Source organism: Copadichromis virginalis, linkage group LG9 (genome assembly GCF_057382275.1).
Source record: "Copadichromis virginalis isolate Kocher_CV1m ecotype Utaka linkage group LG9, C_Virginalis_male_GT1.1, whole genome shotgun sequence".
Classification (NCBI taxonomy): domain Eukaryota; kingdom Metazoa; phylum Chordata; class Actinopteri; order Cichliformes; family Cichlidae; genus Copadichromis; species Copadichromis virginalis.
This window is the reverse complement of record NC_140626.1, coordinates 3,319,785-3,337,667: the sequence shown is the minus strand read 5'-3', so window position 1 is coordinate 3,337,667 and position 17,883 is coordinate 3,319,785. Positions and strand designations below refer to the sequence as shown.

The 17,883-nt window shown below is 40.9% G+C and overlaps 1 protein-coding gene across 1 annotated transcript; it reads right to left on the bottom strand.

The window, feature by feature from the left end:
- Positions 1-12,716: 12,716 nt before the first annotated feature.
- Positions 12,717-16,833, bottom strand: LOC146701115 (uncharacterized). Its single transcript, XM_085467437.1, has 3 exons — positions 16,623-16,833; positions 15,858-15,963; positions 12,717-13,702 (listed from the first exon to the last, which is right to left on the bottom strand). The coding sequence occupies exons 2-3, from the start codon at positions 15,873-15,875 to the stop codon at positions 12,857-12,859; spliced, it is 864 nt and encodes a 287-aa protein (XP_085323563.1). The 5' UTR covers positions 15,876-15,963; positions 16,623-16,833; the 3' UTR covers positions 12,717-12,856.
- Between the last annotated feature and the right edge of the window lie 1,050 nt (positions 16,834-17,883).

Here is a 17,883-nt window from a genome sequence, read left to right as displayed (position 1 = left end):
GCAAACATCAGCGTGATGCAGGACTGAAATCATTACCATCTCTGGATCACAGTGAATCTGCATACTGGGTCAGTGACCTCCTGACCCAGTATGAACCTTCCAGATCCCTCAGGTCATCTGGATCCGGTCTTTTATCAGTTCCCAGAGTCAGAACCAGACACGGAGAAGCTGCATTCAGCTTTTATGCTCCTTATATCTGGAACAAACTCCCAGAAAGCCTCAGATCAGCTGAAACACTCAGTTTATTTAAATCCAGGTTGAAGACTCACCTGTTCTCAGCTGCATTTGAATAAAGCACCAAATCCACACTTTTAAGCTTAAATTTCAAAACTTACACTAACTACTGATCTTATCTATTTCTGATTTTATCTGTTTTGATTTTATATACTGTTTTGTTTGTTTTGTTTGTTTGTTAAGTGGGTTTAGAGCTCTGGGTAGCTCCCCAACTGGGTCTAGACTGGGTCTACAGAGTATTTTAAATTCAGGGAATTTAAAATAGAAAGTAGCTCGTCCACAGAAGGACTGGTAGCTCCCCTTACGATAAGGGTTCAGATCGCGCGAACAGGTGTGAAATGTGTGTGTTTACTTAGTTTGTTTGTTTGCTTGTTTTAATCAATTTTAAATCATGCTTTTTATTTGTTTTTGTTTCTAATGTCTCTGTAAAGCACTTTGAATCACCTTGTTGTTGAATTGTGCTATACAAATAAATTTGCCTTGCCTTGCAGAGACAGAAAGATCCTCTTCTGGTTTCAGGGTCAGACTTAAATCTTTGAGATCAGGCTCCACAGAGTTCAGGTGGAGTCTTCTGTAAAGATCTGATTAGGCACCTATGAAAATGTGCCTCTCGTTACATTTTAAGCTTTCTAAACTGTTCTACTGTAGTGTTTGTGTTGAGTGGTTAGCTTTGTTCCAGCAGTTTGATTAAGAAATCTGTTTCCTGTTATATTTTTATTGAATGCATTGATCCATGTGTTCTGCAGTTTTTTTTCAGCTTGTTTGTGTAATGAAATCTTGCAACAGTTAAACCAAAATTTTACATGTTAAATAAAGAAATGGTTTACTGACAAAGAGTTTGAGCCGTGATGTCATTTCCTGTATATCAGAGCAACACCTGAAGTGACCAGTGTTTAAAGTCAGAGTCAAATTTTGTGTCAGCTTGACCTTGTGAAAACTGCTTGGCGATGCTTCACTATGTTATCTGCTAACTGTTGGGGCGTAGAAGGACGAAACTCCCAGGGTGACCAGTGCCAGGAGCTTCCTGATGCAGAGAGTTGAGTGTGGGGGATATAAAGGAGAAGCTGAGGCATCCCAAGGTTAAAGCTGGCATAACTGAACTTTAATGTTTGATGTGTGTTTTGGTTCTCCTGCGTACAGTAATTAATAGCTTGAACACAGCAGAGCTTGATATAAAGACCTTACAATTGAATTGAATTAAATTGGTTATTTAGTAGGTCTAAAGGGTTAAACTGCGTCCTCACTTCTGCTTCATGAATATGAAGGGTTGTAGTGGGAGAAGGTGGTGTGAAGTCCTCATAGGTGTGAAGTGAGAAGGGGGCTCCTGTGGGTGAAGTCTTTGATAGCGTCGATGGCTCTGTTGTGGGGGGAGTGGGGAAGGTGGGAGGATGAGTGACCAAAGTGTCTCTATTGAGGTGTGAAAGCTGCTCGATGTCTCATCAAACCGGCAGTAAAAGTCATTGAGGGTGTTGGCCAACAGCAAGTCGTCAGTGGAGTAGGGCTGTGTGCTTCCTGAAGTGAAAATCTGGCATTTAAAGATGAATGGGGAAAACTCGCTCACAGCTGACTAATGAACATTTGCATGCATGCTTAAGAACTGCATTGACCACATTTCACCCAAGGTTTAAAATTCTGCCTGCAAATGTCAGAGATGTACTCGTCTGTGTCCATATTTTCTCCAGCATACGGGGGATTCCCATCATAATGAGTCTTTTGGTAAGAGGTGATAAAGAACCTAATCAAAATTTCCATCCAAATTCCCTCCATCTTTGTGAGCTAGTGCATTTCAGTTCATCCTGTGTTATGCACACACCTCCCTCCTTCTCCCATCTTATTTGTAAAGAACGTATACAAACAGGAAATGTGTTTTTTGTTGATGTCACCACTATATGCCTTTTTGAGCATTGCTATCAAATCTACATTAGTGTCCGACACCACTCTAATTGTCCTCTTTATATAGTGTCTTATTAACAAATATCGTCATAAATCCTGTTTTTCCAGATTGTATTTTTATTTCAATGTATCAACACTAATAAAATTTCCATCTTTAATCAAGCTATCAAATATAGGCAATCCTTTAGCAGACCAACTTTTAAGACATGAGTCCAGTTTTTTGGGGGTAATGTCAGAGACATAAGCATACCATTTAAATAATACCAAGTCTTGTTCTAGTTTAAATCCAAATATATATATTGTTAATTAAATGTTAAATAAAAAATATAAAAAGTTGCATTTCCTGCAAAAATGCAGTGTGGTGGAATCTGATGAAAACGGCAGGAAAATCTCCCTTTTAACAGGAAAGCAGAACTCTCAAATAACCAGGAAGTGGCGGCCATCTGGCACAACCGGTTGGGGTGAGGGAAGGAAGACAGGAGAAAAGACAGACAGAGATTAATAACAAGTATGATTCAATGCAGAGAGGTCTATTAACAGTGTTGGGAAGGTTACTTTTAAAATGTATTCCACTACAGATTACAGAACTTTGTTGTCTGGGTCAAGTTTGCTATCCAGAGACAGAGAGAGGCATTGAAAGGCTGCTCCAACGGAACTTATTGTTTCAGAGGAAAACACGAACACAGCGTACAGTCGAGTCTTAATAACGTACTTACAACTGGGCTTTTGGCTGCAGTGATTATTATTGTATTTACATGCTTCCAGCTCCTGTTTCTGCTCTATGACAACTCGTACTTTTCTCCTTTTTCTCCCTCCTCGCTCACAGACACATCACGGGTATGGCAGTCCATTCTCCCTGCAGCACGGACTACACTGCCCATGAGGCTACATTCTTTAGCACTATGCTTGTAACACTCTCTTATTGCCTTCAAATTATTTTTAAAAATATTTCTTCACTTCATTATGAGACGCGAGATTGAGACACGGGCCTCTTAATGCGTGGAATTACCAAAAATAGAGGGTATAGCCAAACATATTGTGGCGAGCTCAGACGGGGAGGAGACAGATGTGTCGTTTGGTCTTGTTTGTGAGAAGCTTTTGTCACAGTGTCTAAACCTGTATGGTTTCTCTCCTGTGTGGACATGTTTGTGTCTTTTGAGCTGACTTGCAGTGGTGAAGGATGACCCACACTGATCACAGACATGCTTTTTAACCCCACTGTGAATGAGTTCATGCTGTTTTAAGTCCTTTGGTCTGGGGAAGCCTTTCTCACATTCTTTGCAGTAGTTCATTTTGTCTGCAGTGTGTCTACGTTGATGTATTTTTAGGGTCTTTTGATGACTGAAAGTTTTTCCACAAAGGTCACAATGAAAGTCTTTCCCACCACCATTTTAATCCTGAACATCGCCTGAAATAAAGAGCATCTTTGCCAACGTCCAGTTATCTTTTATTGCTTACATTATAACACTTAGCTCAGTTTAATGTGCTACAAAAACTATAATAGTAACAAAAGTATTATAATAATTAGAGCGATACTGACCTAAATTACTAGATCGGATATCGGAGAGAAATAAAAAATGTAATCCGATCCATTAAATATCACAAAAGCACCTCACAAAACTTGCAACACGGCGAAACCGAGCTCAAAACCTTAGCACGTCGGAGCACTACGTGTCAATCATGGAGCTGATCAATGATCAGCTGATCAGCTTTTCTGATGGCTGGTAACTGTGCAGGGGCGGATCTAGCAAAGTTTAGCCAGGGGGGCCGATAGGGCATGAACAGGGAAAAGGCGGTACAAAGACATACTTTTCTTTCTTATTCTCATGTGTAGCTTTTATTAAATACATATCTGGATCTTACAACCAAAGTTTTTATCTGATGTACAATGTATAGAAGTCCATTACTGTATATAGTAACTATTAAGTCTAATATACCCTAGTAAGCTATAGTACTTTTTCCTTTGGAAAGATACCATCTATGTAGTCTACAATTCTGTTGAAGAAAGATGTTGAATCTATGTAATTATTGTAGAAAAAGTACTGATTTCTGTGCATAATTTTTTTTTTTTTTTTACATGTGCATTAAATTAAAGACAATTACGTCAGTTAAGCATTATGAGGTTGAGGGTGGGGAGGATGGTTCCCCTTTTTTTTCCTGGGAATTTGCAACCCTATTAGTTAGGTTGCTTAATATATCCACTAAAAACTGAATAAAAACAACAGAATACGGAGGATGGTGCAGGTTTAAGTTTAATAGATTGATCAGTATTGCTGAACTATGAAATATTTTGGGTGTAGTGTATTTTTTGCATAAAGGTATAACAGAATAGTTAGTTTTGCTTGTTTTTTTTTAAACTTTGAGTAGCAACTTGTACAAAATGCAGCAAGATATAAAAAAATGTTTATTCATTATAAAATACGCTATATTGGATTTATATCGGTATCAGCAGATTTCCAAATTTATCATCATTTATGATATGGTTATCGGTATCGGACATAAAAAGTGGTATTGTGCCATCTCTAATAATAATACTAAATTAATGATACGACAAGAGTAATATAATTCTCAAATACTATCACTAAAAAAACTGTGATTCAAATCTAAATAATCACTCAGAGCTGCTTTTCCATCCAGTAAAATTACTAACATACTAACACAATGTAATGAGCAGAGTTCGAATGAGATGAACAGGCTTCTGTCGGGGGGAGCCAAATAATCTCTCTCAGTTCTGCTGAAAATTCATGCAGGCAGACTTTAGACTTCAGTTTGACGGCTCACCATGCAGCAAATCACATACTAAGACAACCTAGCTTCATATGATTAATTGAAAGGAGAAAGGGAGGAGATGCTCTAAACACAGCGAGTGAAGTGGTACAAACCAGGTACACAGATCAATAGAGAGAGAAAAAGAGTTTCGAGAACAATTGAAGAATGAGAGAAAAGGAGCAGCATCTGGCTGCATTTCAGTGGAGACTGTTTGTAAAATGAGAAGCTGGCTAAAATGAAAGCCATTTTTATTTTCAGCCATTTTCCATCATGAAGGTGTCGTGGAATTTTTCATAAAGTCTGCAAGACTTCCCCTTTCACATCCAAGGCCAGAGCTATTGCTACACTCATATGGAAAACGACTCCATTTACATTTGGGTCTGCGGTCCCCCCTGCACTTTGCTTTAGCTATGGAGCCACTAGCCGTTGCAATTAGTAACTGTGAAACCCATCATAACTTTATATGCAGATCATGTGGTACTAACATTGTCAGATGCCAGCCGCTCATTGCCTGCCCTGCTTCACCCCATCGACAAACACCCCATCGACAAATTTGGGCATCACTAACCCCTCATATGGAAGCGAATAAGAGATGTGAGATGAACAAAATACAAGAAAAACTCATCCAAATGACTTCATTCTCAGTTAACGGCATGTGAAGAACAAACACATACAGTGGTTCCTTTCCTTCTTACTAGGATGGATGCAGAATTATATTATACAGCTGACACCACCTCAGCATTAAATACTGTTATTTTGTATTTTTTCACAGCCCAGTTAAAGGCTTTGGCTGAATTTACACTTCACACATTTTAATATCAAACTTAGTGTTTGTGTACACCTTGGTCATTATAACCTGACACTGATCAGTGCTGCTCTGACGATCACACTCACATCCATGTAATCATTTAACTCGGTGATCTGGATTTACTGCACAATGCTGAATGTGTCCTTACAGTACAGGGAATAACTCTCTCTGTGTTCCTGTAGAGAAACTCTGGGTTTGTGTGCTGACGAGCATCACTAACAGTAAGATACAAAGACTCACTCATATCTTTCCACACATGTGACAAATTCAAAAAGCTGCTGAAACTTTTAGAACATCATAAACTACACATTGTTGTACTCTTTTAGGATGGAAAAGCTTTCAGATTTATTTAGTCTTAAAAGGTAAACGTTGTTTTGCATTTAGGAGAATGTTTAAATAAGTCATACACACAGGAATTACAAAGTCTGAGGCACACCATTAACCTCAAATTTCACTAAACCTAACACTGAAACAATCTTCTGTATGTTGATGTGTGATTGTTATTGCAGTGTCAACTCCTCACGCTGAGTGTTCAGAGGCGAGTCCTCTCATTGTTCCTCAGTAACACAGTTTTCATCAAACAGAGCAGAAATGAACAGACATGAGCGTCTCTTTTCTCGGCTCTGTGTGCACAGCGAGGGACTTCTCTCTGCTGAATTTGTGACAAAGTGTTAGTGTGTTTAGTTTTTCAGTTGGGTTTTATTTCAATCATAACAACAGTCTCCTTCAAGTACTTTACATGGTAAGGTAGACCCTACTACAGGGATCCCCAATCCCCTGACTCTGGTCCAAATCTGGACCCCAAGAGGGTTTTGTCTGGGCAGCCAAACATTTTTTTGTTTAGTATGTAGTTGGAGATTTTATTCCTTCCTGTAGTCTTGTTTTCTAATTCAAACGTGCTTTTACCATTAAAGACCACCCCCCCCCTTTTTTTTAAAACCCGTGTGTATATTTATAGCATCCTCCTTATGCATTTCATGCATGTGTTATTTTCAGACATATGGGGGTTATGTGACCCCCCTCCTCCTCATCAGTAATGATCTAGTCTGGTATTTACTTGGGCGTGAGCCAATTAACCAATACCTACCTATTATATGTCAGCTGACCTATCTATGAAGTTTTGACTGGTTAATTTGAAGTTTTTTCTGTTTCCTGTCTTTTATTTAAGCAATTTTTACAATGTTTTACTATGACCCTGATGAAGGCCACAAGCCGAAACACGTTGGTCAATTATTAAAGTTGTTCATCTTCCCTCAAGTGTTGCTGGAGTTCCTGCTTTGTGAATTCTTTCATCCTCTCCATGCACCTTGGAAACAGGTGAAGTTGTCCCAGAAAATTTTTGCGGAGATTTTATTCCTGCCATCTGTGGGCAACTCTTGAACAGGCGTGACGCAGCCTGTAAAATAAATAAATAAAAATAAACATTTAAAAAAGTGATAAGCAGATTGAAATATACATGAATGCAGGTGATGATCAGTGCATGGGACAGATGCAGTGAACACAGCGTAGGGTCATGTGTTAGTGGTGGGAACAGTCATACGGTTATTGTTCATGTGTCCAACAGCAGAGGGGAAGAAACTGTTCTTATGGCGAGAGGTTCTGGTCCGAATGGACCGGAGCCTCCTGCCTGAGGGGAGCAGGTCAAACAGACTGTGTCCAGGGTGAGAAGGGTCAGTTGTGATCCGAGCTGCACGCCCCAGTGTCCTGGAGGTGTACAGGTCCTGCAGAGATGGGAGTCTGCAGCCAATCACCTTCTCAGCAGAGCGCACAACACGCTGCAGTCTCTGTTTGTCCCTGATAGTGGCTCCAGCGTACCACACGGTGATGGAGGAGGTGAGGATGGACTCGATGATTGCAGTGTAGAATTGCATCATCGTCCGTGTTGGCAGGTTGAATTTCTTCAGCTGCCTCAGGAAGTACATCCTCTGCTGGGCTTTCTTAATGACGGAGGTGATGGTGGGCTCCCACTTCAGATCCTGGGTGATGGTGGTACCCAGGAAGTGGAATGAGTCCACAGTGGTGATGAGGGTGTCAGTCAGGATGATGTGGGGGCTGTGTGCTTCCTGAAGTCCACAATAATTTCCACTGTCATTGTTTAGCACCAGGTTGTTGCGGCTGCACCAGGACACCAGACGTTCAACCTCCATCCTGTAGGCAGACTCATCCCTGTCCGAGATGAGTCGATAACAGTGGTGTCATCTGCAAACTTCACTAGCTTGACAGACTAGTGGTTGGAGGTGTAGCATTTGGTGTACAGCAGGGGTGGGCAACTCCAGGCCTCGAGGGCTGGTGTCCTGCAGATTGGAGATTTGTCCTTGATCCAACACAGCTGATTCAAATGGCTAAATTACTTCCTCAATGTATTTTGTAGTTCTCCAGAGGCCTGGTAATAAACTAATCATTTGATTCAGGTGTGTTGACCCAGGGTGAGATGTAAAACCTGCAGGACACCGGTGCTCGAGGCCTGGAGTTGCCCACCCTGGAGTACAGGGAGAAGAGCAAAGGACAATTAGTGGATGACTATGGTAGAGGACTCATTTTCACAGGAAGTAAAGTTTATTTATTAAGTGCTTTTCATAGACAGGTAGTCACAAAGCGCTGTACACAAAGATTAAATTAAACAGTCCGATAAATAGCAAATTATATACACAATATAGAGGTTATGTCATGGTCCTGGGCCATGTTGGCCCAGTATTCTTGTTTCCTTGTATTTTCGCTCCTTATTTAGGCCATGTTTTCTGAGGTGTCCTGTTGTGGTGTTCCCTAAGTGTTTTCCCTTTGTGACTCTTACCCCCTTTGTGCCCCTCTGTGTATTTATGAGCTCTCGTCTCTCTTTGTGTTTATTCCATGTTTCCCCCAGCCTGTTATGTCTGTGTTCTCCCCGTGCTCTCTCTCCTCCTGTCTGAACCTCTGTGTACTTCCTGTTTTACTTTGACAGTCTCTCGTCAGTATGCGTCATGTTGTGTTCACTCCTGCCCTGTCTCGTTATGTTTATCAGTGTCACCTGTGTTCCCCACCTGTGTGTAATCTCCCTGTGTTCTCTGAGTGTATTTAAGTTGTGTCTTCTGTCATGGTAATTGCTGGTTCGTCTGTGTTGTTTCCCCTCGGTCTCCCTGCGTCTCCCCGTATGTATTTCTCCGGACCTCCCTGCATCCTCATTCTGGTTTGTCTTATTAGTTTACCCAGTTTAGGTTTCCGGTTTCATGTTTTGTCGCCACCGCTGTTTGTACTTACACCCCTGTCAATAAACACTCACCTGCACCAGAGCTGCCGCCTTTTGGGTCCTTTTCTACATCTCCACACGGCTTGCCCCGCAAACCGTGACAGGTTAAATGTAAATTAAAAATGTAAAAAGCATTGGTCAACAGAAAGCTTGTTTAAACAGTAAAGTTTTTAACTGCTTTTCAAAGGATTCCACAGAGTCAACCAAACGTAGTTGTGGAGGTAGACTGTTCCACAGCGTTGGTGCCACAGACTGAAAGGCTCCGCCCCCTTTCATCTTCAGTCGTGTTCGGGGAGCAACCAACAAACTCTGAGCCTGTGAGCGGAGACAACGAGCAGCAGTGTATTTTGTGAGAAGCTTGGATAAATAATCTGGTGCCTGGCCATGTACTGCTCTGTACGTTAAAACAATAATTTTAAAGGGAATTCTAAAATCTATTGGGAGCCAATGTAAAGAACATAAAATAGGAGTGATGTGAGCTCGCTTGCAAGAGCGAGTTAGTAGTCTGGCTGCTGCATTTTGTACAGAGATGATTTATCCAAGCTGGTAAACAGGGAATTACAATAGTCTAAACGCAATGACACAAATGCATGGCCAATTTTTTCCAGTTCAGCTAAGGAGACCATATGTCGCAGTTTAGAAATATTCCTTAAATGAAAGAAACAGGAACGAGACAGAGACTTTACGTGTGAGTCAAGGCCCAAAGAAGAGTCAAATATTACTCCAAGATTTCAAATGTTTGGCTCAGCAGAAAAACAGAAAGGGCCAAGAACCTGAATGATTTTAGAATATAGATCAGGAGATGCTATGATCATGGTCTCTGTCTTGTTCATGTTTAAAACAATGTAATTGTTAGAAAGCCAATCAGAAACCTGGGTTGAGCACTGGACTAGGATGGACAGCGTATCCAGCTGATTAGGCTTAAAGGACATATACAGCTGAATGTCATCAGCATAGAAATGATAAGACAGGTCACTAAAAGACTGAATAATGCAGCTAAAGGAAGCATGTAAAAGAAAATACTAATGGACCCAAGCATCCCCACAAAGGTCAGTCTTCTGTTGTAGTTATTACGTAATTTATCATAACATAATTGTTGATGTCTCACATTCTTCACCCAGCATTTCAGTGGCTCCCCTCTGGGCGACGCCTCCGCTGCATTTCCTGCAGGACTGAGAGGAGGAGAGCCACCTTCGTCCCCAAAGCCACTCTGCTTTTTAACTCATTTCCCACACCATAAACATAAACTACTCTACACTCTTTTATACTGCCGACACTTTATTTTTATTTATTTTTTGCATTGTTGATTTGTTTTTCACCGAAGCAGCTAATAAAGCACCGTCCTCCCACCGTCCAAAGACATGCAGCTTGTGGGGATAGGTTAATTGGATAATCCAAATTGTCACTAGGTGTGAATGTGCGAATGAATGTGAGTGCGAATGGTTGTCTGTTCCTGTGTGTTGGCCCTGCGACAGACTGGTGACCTGTCCAGGGTGTACCCCGCCTCTCGCCCTATGACAGCACCCCCCGCGACCCTGAAAAGGATAAGCGGAAGCGAATGGATGGAATGGATAGATGTATGTGTTAGGTTTGTCAAACATGTTTACCGCACAGCTCAAAATTCTTCTCAATTTTCCTGGATATTTAGTCTTTTTGTGGTAAATTGCTTGTACCTAAATGTTCTCCCAAAATAGTTGATTCTGTACCATTCACAGAGAGTTGGGGAATGGCTGCAATCCCAGCACTGTAAGATGGTGAATGATGTACCCTTAGGCCCCCTCCTCGATTCAGAGATGGTTCTTCTATTTTCATGTACTTCTTCAGAAGTCACTTGGATGAGTGACGAAATGTTACCTCCAGATGAATAGAATCAACATTTTGGGATTTACTTACGTGGATGACTGACCATGCATCAAGACACCTTAATGTTGCATGTGCAACAGATGTGGTAAAAAGTAATGTTATTGTTAAATTGTATTCTGCTTATAGTTAGTACTTGAAGTGGATTGTCTGTTCAGCAGATGATTTAATGGGTAAATGAATAATTGATCAGGAGTTTCCAGACAAAAATATATATTGCTAAATAAATGTTATATAAAAATGAATGAAAATATTTCTGTTGGTTCATTTAAACTGTTCAGACCCCAGATTTATTGGATCATGGAGGTAGTGGACCTCCTGCTACTTTAGTTGGGGACCCCTGCCCTACTATAATACATACAAATAAATCCAACAATCCCTTTGGTGACAACGGGAAGGAAAATCTCCCTTTTAACAGGTGACTGAAAGGTGACTAAGGAAGAAATACTCAATGCATCATGGGAAACCACCCAGCAGCCTACACCTATTGCAGCATAACTAAGGGAAGATTCAGGGTCACCTGTCTAGTCATAACTATATGTTTTAGTAAAAGGGAAAGTTTTAAGTCTAATCTTAAAAGTAGACACAGTGTCTGCCTCACGAATCCCAACTGGAAGACAGAGGGGCCTAAAAAAGCAGAGGGGCTTGGGAAATCTTTTTGTAGCCTAAGCCTGCTTTAAATTTCTCAATAACTTTATCCCTGACCTGTCTGGTGTGTTCTTTGGACTTCATGGTGTTGTTGCTCCCAATATTCTCTTAGACAACCTCTGAGGCCGTCACAGAGCAGCTGTATTTGTACTGACATTAGATTACACACAGGTGCACTCCGTTTAGTCATTCGCACTCATCAGGCAACGTCTATGGGCAACTGACTGCACTCAGACCAAAGGGGCTGAATAATTATGCACACCCCACTTTGCAGTTATTTATTTGTAAAAAATGTTTGGAATCATGTATGATTTTCGTTCCACTTCTCACGTGTGCACCACTTTGTGTTGGTCTTTCACCTGGAATTCCAATAAAACTGATTCATGTTTGTGGCTGTAATGTGACAAAATGTGAGAAAAGTACAAGGGGACCGAATATGTTTGCAAGACACTGTATTAGCAAAAGACAAGAGTGGGTTTACAGGAAACACTGTTAAATGGCCAGAGGGGCCGATGGCGCGATATGGCAGCCTCGCTTCTGTCAGTCTGCCCCAGGGCAGCTGTGGCTACAACCGTAGCTTGCCTCCACCAGTGTATGAATGTGAGAGTGAATGAATAGTGGCATTGTAAAGCGCTTTGGGTGCCTTGAAAAGCGCTATATAAATCCAATCCATTATTATTATTATAAATGTTCAGTTTCTATGCCATATGTTAAAACAAGTTCTAGAGTGTGATTAACGTGATGGGTGGGTTCTTTTACATTCAAGATCAACAAAAGTGGCCAAGAAAAGATTGAGACCCATCAGACCAGGCAACATTTTTCAATCTCTGCAACATTCAGATTTTAGGGGCAGAATTTGTCTTAAACAACATAAAGCATGGATCCATCCTGCCGCTGGTGTAATAGCGTGGAGATATTTGGTTTGCACAATGTGGGTCCCTTAGTACCAACTGACATCATTTACAGACCACAGCCTACCTGAGTCTCAAGATGTGACAATATCCTTTATATCATATAGTCTATGTTACGTTATAATTATAGTTGTGGAGCCACAAGTTTGCCTCTCTTTCGTCCACTTTTGTCTCTACGCAACGTTACTTTTTATCGCGAACGTCGCCTGAAAAAAACAAAAAACAAAACATTATCTGTGTCAACATCCAGGACTAAGAAAAGACAAGACATAAAATAACATCCATTTACTGTTTGCTTTATAATACTCAGCTTAATGTGTTGCAAAAACTATAATAGAAACAATACTGCAATAACACTAATGTAATTCTCAACTGCTACCACTAAAATACTGTAATTCAAATCTGAATAATCACTCAGAGCTGCTTTTCCATGCAGCAGAAATGCTAACATGTTGCTAACAGTTGTTTCAGACAGTCAGACTAAAATCACGAGATAAAAATAAAAATACCTCACAGTAACTGCACTTGGAAAGTCTTTCTTATGTGGATCTGTTGGTGTCGTCTCAGGTAACGTGGAGATTTAAAAGTCTTCTCACACAGGTCACATTTATAAGGTCTCTCCTCAGTGTGGGTAAACATGTGGTGTTGTAACTCTGTGCCTGTTAAACATAGTTTACCACACTGATCACAGCTGTACACATCATGTCTGGTGTGAATGCGTAGGTGAATATTTCTGTACCCTACATGGCTGAAAGTTTTTCCACAAATGTCACAGCTGTATGCCTTAATTCCAGAGTGGGTAACTAGATGACTCCGTAAGCTGCTACTGTGAGTAAAAGCTCTGCCACACTGATCACAGCTGTACGCTTTAAGTCCACTGTGGATGAGATGGTGTCTTTTTAGGGCTTTCTTCCAGGAAAAAGACTTTCCACACAAGTCACAGCTGAATGGTCTCTCTCCAGTGTGGATCAGTTGGTGTGTTTTTAAGTTTCCAGGGTAGGTAAAAGACTTTCCACAGTCTCCACAGCTGAACGGTGTCTCTCCAGTGTGGATCAGTTGGTGTGCTTTTAAGTTTCCAGAGTGGGTAAAAGACTTTCCACAGTCTCCACAGCTGAACGGTCTCTCTCCAGTGTGGATCAGTTGGTGTGTTTTTAAGCTTCCAGACTGGGTAAAAGACTTTCCACAGTCGTCACAGCTGAACGGTCTCTCTCCACTGTGGATGAGTTGGTGTCTTTTTAGGGAACGCGCCCAGGGAAAAGATTTTCCACACTCGTCACAGGTGTATTTCTTCTTCCCCTTTGTTCTGTGAGGTTTGTCAGCCTCCTGAGAGCGCTGACTTCTCGCTCCATATTGGTCCTGCAGTGACAGATATACAAACACAGGCAGTGAGTGAAATGTAGGGCTGGGCATCGTCACTGATTTCGATTCGGGGAAATTTTGCGTCACACAATCAGATATATTAGAATTCTGATCATTACCTATCAGTACATATCCATATTTTACATTTCTAAAACGAAAGCTGACACTTGTGAGACTTCATCAGAGGTGTAAGCATCACAGCAGATGCCTTTGTGTCAAAGTAACTGAGGATAAAACAGAAAAAAAATGAAGGAGATTTTCCTGGTCTGAGTATAAAAATATTCTGCAGTGGATCAAACACGAAAGAAAACCATGAATCAACATATGAACATTACCTGATGCTGCTGAAGTGAAGCAGAGCAAAGTTACAGAGGGTTTATTAGAGACACAGCTAAATGTTTTGCATAATTTTAAAAAGTTTACATTTGTTCTGTATTGAACAGCAGAAATGAGGTTTTGTTGCTGGAAGGAAAAAAAAGAAACAAAGAAACAAAATCAAAAAAGAAACAGCGCCTGACAGCGCTGTAAACAACAGTCTTCTTTTGCTGCTGGTTCAGTCAAGTATGTTTGGAGAGTGACAAAACCTGCACCTTCAGAATCTAGCGCCAAAAAAGATGTAAACATAAGAGGCGGACCCGCCGACACATCAGAATCAGTGAGCTGCTGGCTTTCAGCCCCGACGTCTTTGTTTACGTCTTTGTGCAGAATCCGTGTAACTGCTCTCATTTACTGTTTTAGCTGTTTGGTGTTTCTGGCGTTTCAGGCAAAATTTATTCATATTTAAAAATCGTTTCAGGATTTTAATGGATCAATATCACGTTATCCAACCTAGAATCGATTTTAATCGATAATCAAAACCCTCCCCCAGTGAAATGCAGTCGTGGAACAAACTGTCATTACTTTTCAACACAGTCCTCTTTGGTGACATCTGCTGGTCAAAATATGAAGCGCAGCTTGAATCTACAAATTATAATGAACCGCTTCATTATGTTTAATATCATGTGACAGTTCTGTCTGATATCGGGCTGCTGTTGTGGTGCTTTGCACATGTATTTTTTGTGTGATTAAAAAGGTTTTGAAATTTGATGAATAAATAATTTTGATGAATATCCTTATGGTGGTAGACTTCCGCAGGCACAAGCATTCTCCACGGCAACCACTGAACATCCAAGGTATGGACATTGAGGCTGTGGACAGCTACAGGTACCTTGGTGTTCATCTGAACAACAGACTGGACTGGACTCATAACTCAGACGCCCTCTACAGGAAAGGGCAGAGCAGGCTGTACCTGCTGTGGAGACTCAGGTCATTTGGAGTGGAGGGCCCACTCCTGAAGACCTTCTATAACTCTGTGGTGGCCTCTGCTATCTTCTATGGTGTGGTCTGCTGGGGCGGCAGCATCTCTGCTGGGGACAGGAAGAGACTGAACAGGCTGATCTGAAGGGCCAGCTCTGTTCTAGGATGCCCCCTAGACCCAGTGGAGGTGGTGAGTGACAGGAGAACGGCGGCTAAGCTGTCATCCCTGTTGGACAACATCTCCCACCCCATGCAGCAGACTGTGACAGCACTGAGCAGCTCCTTCAGTGGGAGACTGCGGCACCCACGGTGTGGGACGGAGAGATTTCGCAGGTCTTTCCTCCCCACTGCTGTCAGACTCCACAATAAAGACTTTAACTGATCAAACACACACATCCACTAATGTGCAATAATCTTTTCTGGCATCGTTGTATTTTTACTCAGTTGTATATAGCATTTGCATTCTATTTTTATCTTATTGTATATTTTATTCTATTTTATTCTACTGTATATAGTATTTTATTTTATTCTATTCTGTACAGTTGTGTACTGTATTTATTCTTATTGTATTCTAATTTTTGCTTCATAACTTTTGCACTGTCCACTTCCTGCTGTGACAAAACAAATTTCCCACGTGTGGGACTAATAAAGGTTATCTTATCTTATCTTATCTTATGTAAACATGTGCTATGGTGTGGTCTCCCTTTGCTTGTGACTTCTTGATGTTTGTAAACATAATAGATATAAAATAAAAACATAGCATACAATAAAATACAACACAGTCATATAACAGGTTGGGAGGATGAGAGTTTTAGACGTGACTGATTATTTGGTGAAACTGTGATATTTTCTTCACCTCCTGTGTTGAGCTCATTGTTTCCTCTGTAGTGACTCAGCTGAGTCCAGATGGCTGAAAATGTTCCTCTGCTGCTCCGTCAGACTCTTCTCCTCCTGCTGATCAGCTGGGACACAAAACAGATCTTTGTTAGGCTCCACACTGCACTGAAGAGTCAAAGTGTCTCATATCTGACAACACAAAGTACAAATTTCACTCTGATTGCTCCTCCTGTGGTTTCCACAAACACCTGATCACCACTTCACAAGTCTCTCCAGACCCAAGGATGCCTCTCTCCAAACTCCACCATTCCCCAAAGTTTGATTCTGTTCATCTGGAAGTTTTCAGTAGGAGAAATTTTCATCACTCATCCAGGTGACGTCTTCAGTCTCAGCTGACTCCAACCTTATAAACAGTACATTTACATAATGACTGAAACTAGCACCACTGAAGGAACAATGGGCTGGGAGGTCAGTTCCTTCATCATTACTATGCAAATTCTCATTCTCATGCTGTGATTGCAGCCATTCCCCAAACTGTTCGTGAAAGGTACTCATGGTCATTGATCAATGAGCTTTTATCAGTGAAAAGACTTTTCTGCTCCAACTTCTCCCAGCATGCTGAGCTAATGGTTAGTTGGTGTTTTTCTCCAAACACTCTCTCACTCTTCTCTCAACGTGTTCACAATAAACTGTGAACAGACACCGAGGAGAGCAGCAGAAGACCTCATTCAGGAGCTAAACTCAACATGAACTGAACTCACAGTAAAGTTAGCTCGGTGCTTACCTTTAGATGAGCCCACAAACCGAGAGAAACTCCGTGATGAAGCTGGAACTCTTTCCAAACACAGGAAACAGATCAGGGAGCAGAGACCCACGTGGTTCACGCTGATCTCAGCTCCGATCCAGGAGACAAGGGTGGGCAGATCGATGCAGATATCGATCCAGACGTTGGTAGTGGTTTATGATCGATGCTTTGGTTTGTTTCTCTCCTGTAGATTCACTTCTTTACTTGCTGTGGATGAAAAAGCAGCTCTGTCTGTGCGAACACCTCTTCTTATGCGGCAGACGCACTTTGCTCCGCCCCTTTCTTCCTGCCCTGCTGGGATTCGTTACTGTGAGGTCACGTGACTCGGCTGCACACAGAAAATGCATTTTTGCTGCAGAGAGAGTAGTGCTGGGATTTCTGGCTCTTTTTAGAGAACCAGCTCTTTCGGCTCGACTCACTAAAAAGAACCGACTCTTTCGGCTCCGAACCTGAACTTCAGGTTGTTTTGTTGCTTTAATTAATTTATTATTAACAATAATATAAAATTATGCAGAAAAGTAATTACTAATGTAAAAACAAGTGGTTTTATTTATATATGTTTATATATAAATATATACGGTGGCCCCTAGAAACAAAACACGTACAAACTCCAAAACACATTTCTAGCATGGACTGAACTTCCAAAACAGAGCTGCCTAGATCACTTAAACTACACGATTGAAAGCATGTGTGTATTGTTTGTGTATTTATACACAAGCACTCATATATATTCAATTTAAAAAACAGTTCATTTACCTGTTACTACCACAGACCAAATCCGGTCATTGGTACTTCCTGGCTTGTGTAGCCACTAAGTAACAAAAGCTCAACACTGCGCCCTAGCATCCTGGAGCACTTCTGTTGTCTTTTGTACGTGTTTTGGAGCTTTTACGTGTTGTGGAGTTCGGACGTGTTTTGAAGTTTGTATGTGCTTTGTCTGTAGGCGCCACCGTAAATATACTTTTATTTATTCACTCCACATAAAATGTAATAAATAAATCATATAATACAAAAATCAACTATTCACATTTCAACTTTTAACTATTTAAATTTTCAGCTTTTTCCTTTTACAAATTTAAAGTGAAAACAACACAAAACACTGCAAACCACAACACAATTAAATATAAATTAAAATATGAAAACAAAAAGAAGATGCACATCCTCTGTCATATGGACCTGCATGAATAAACTTTCTGAATCCTTAATCATCTGCAACTGAAAATAGTTGTGGATGATTACT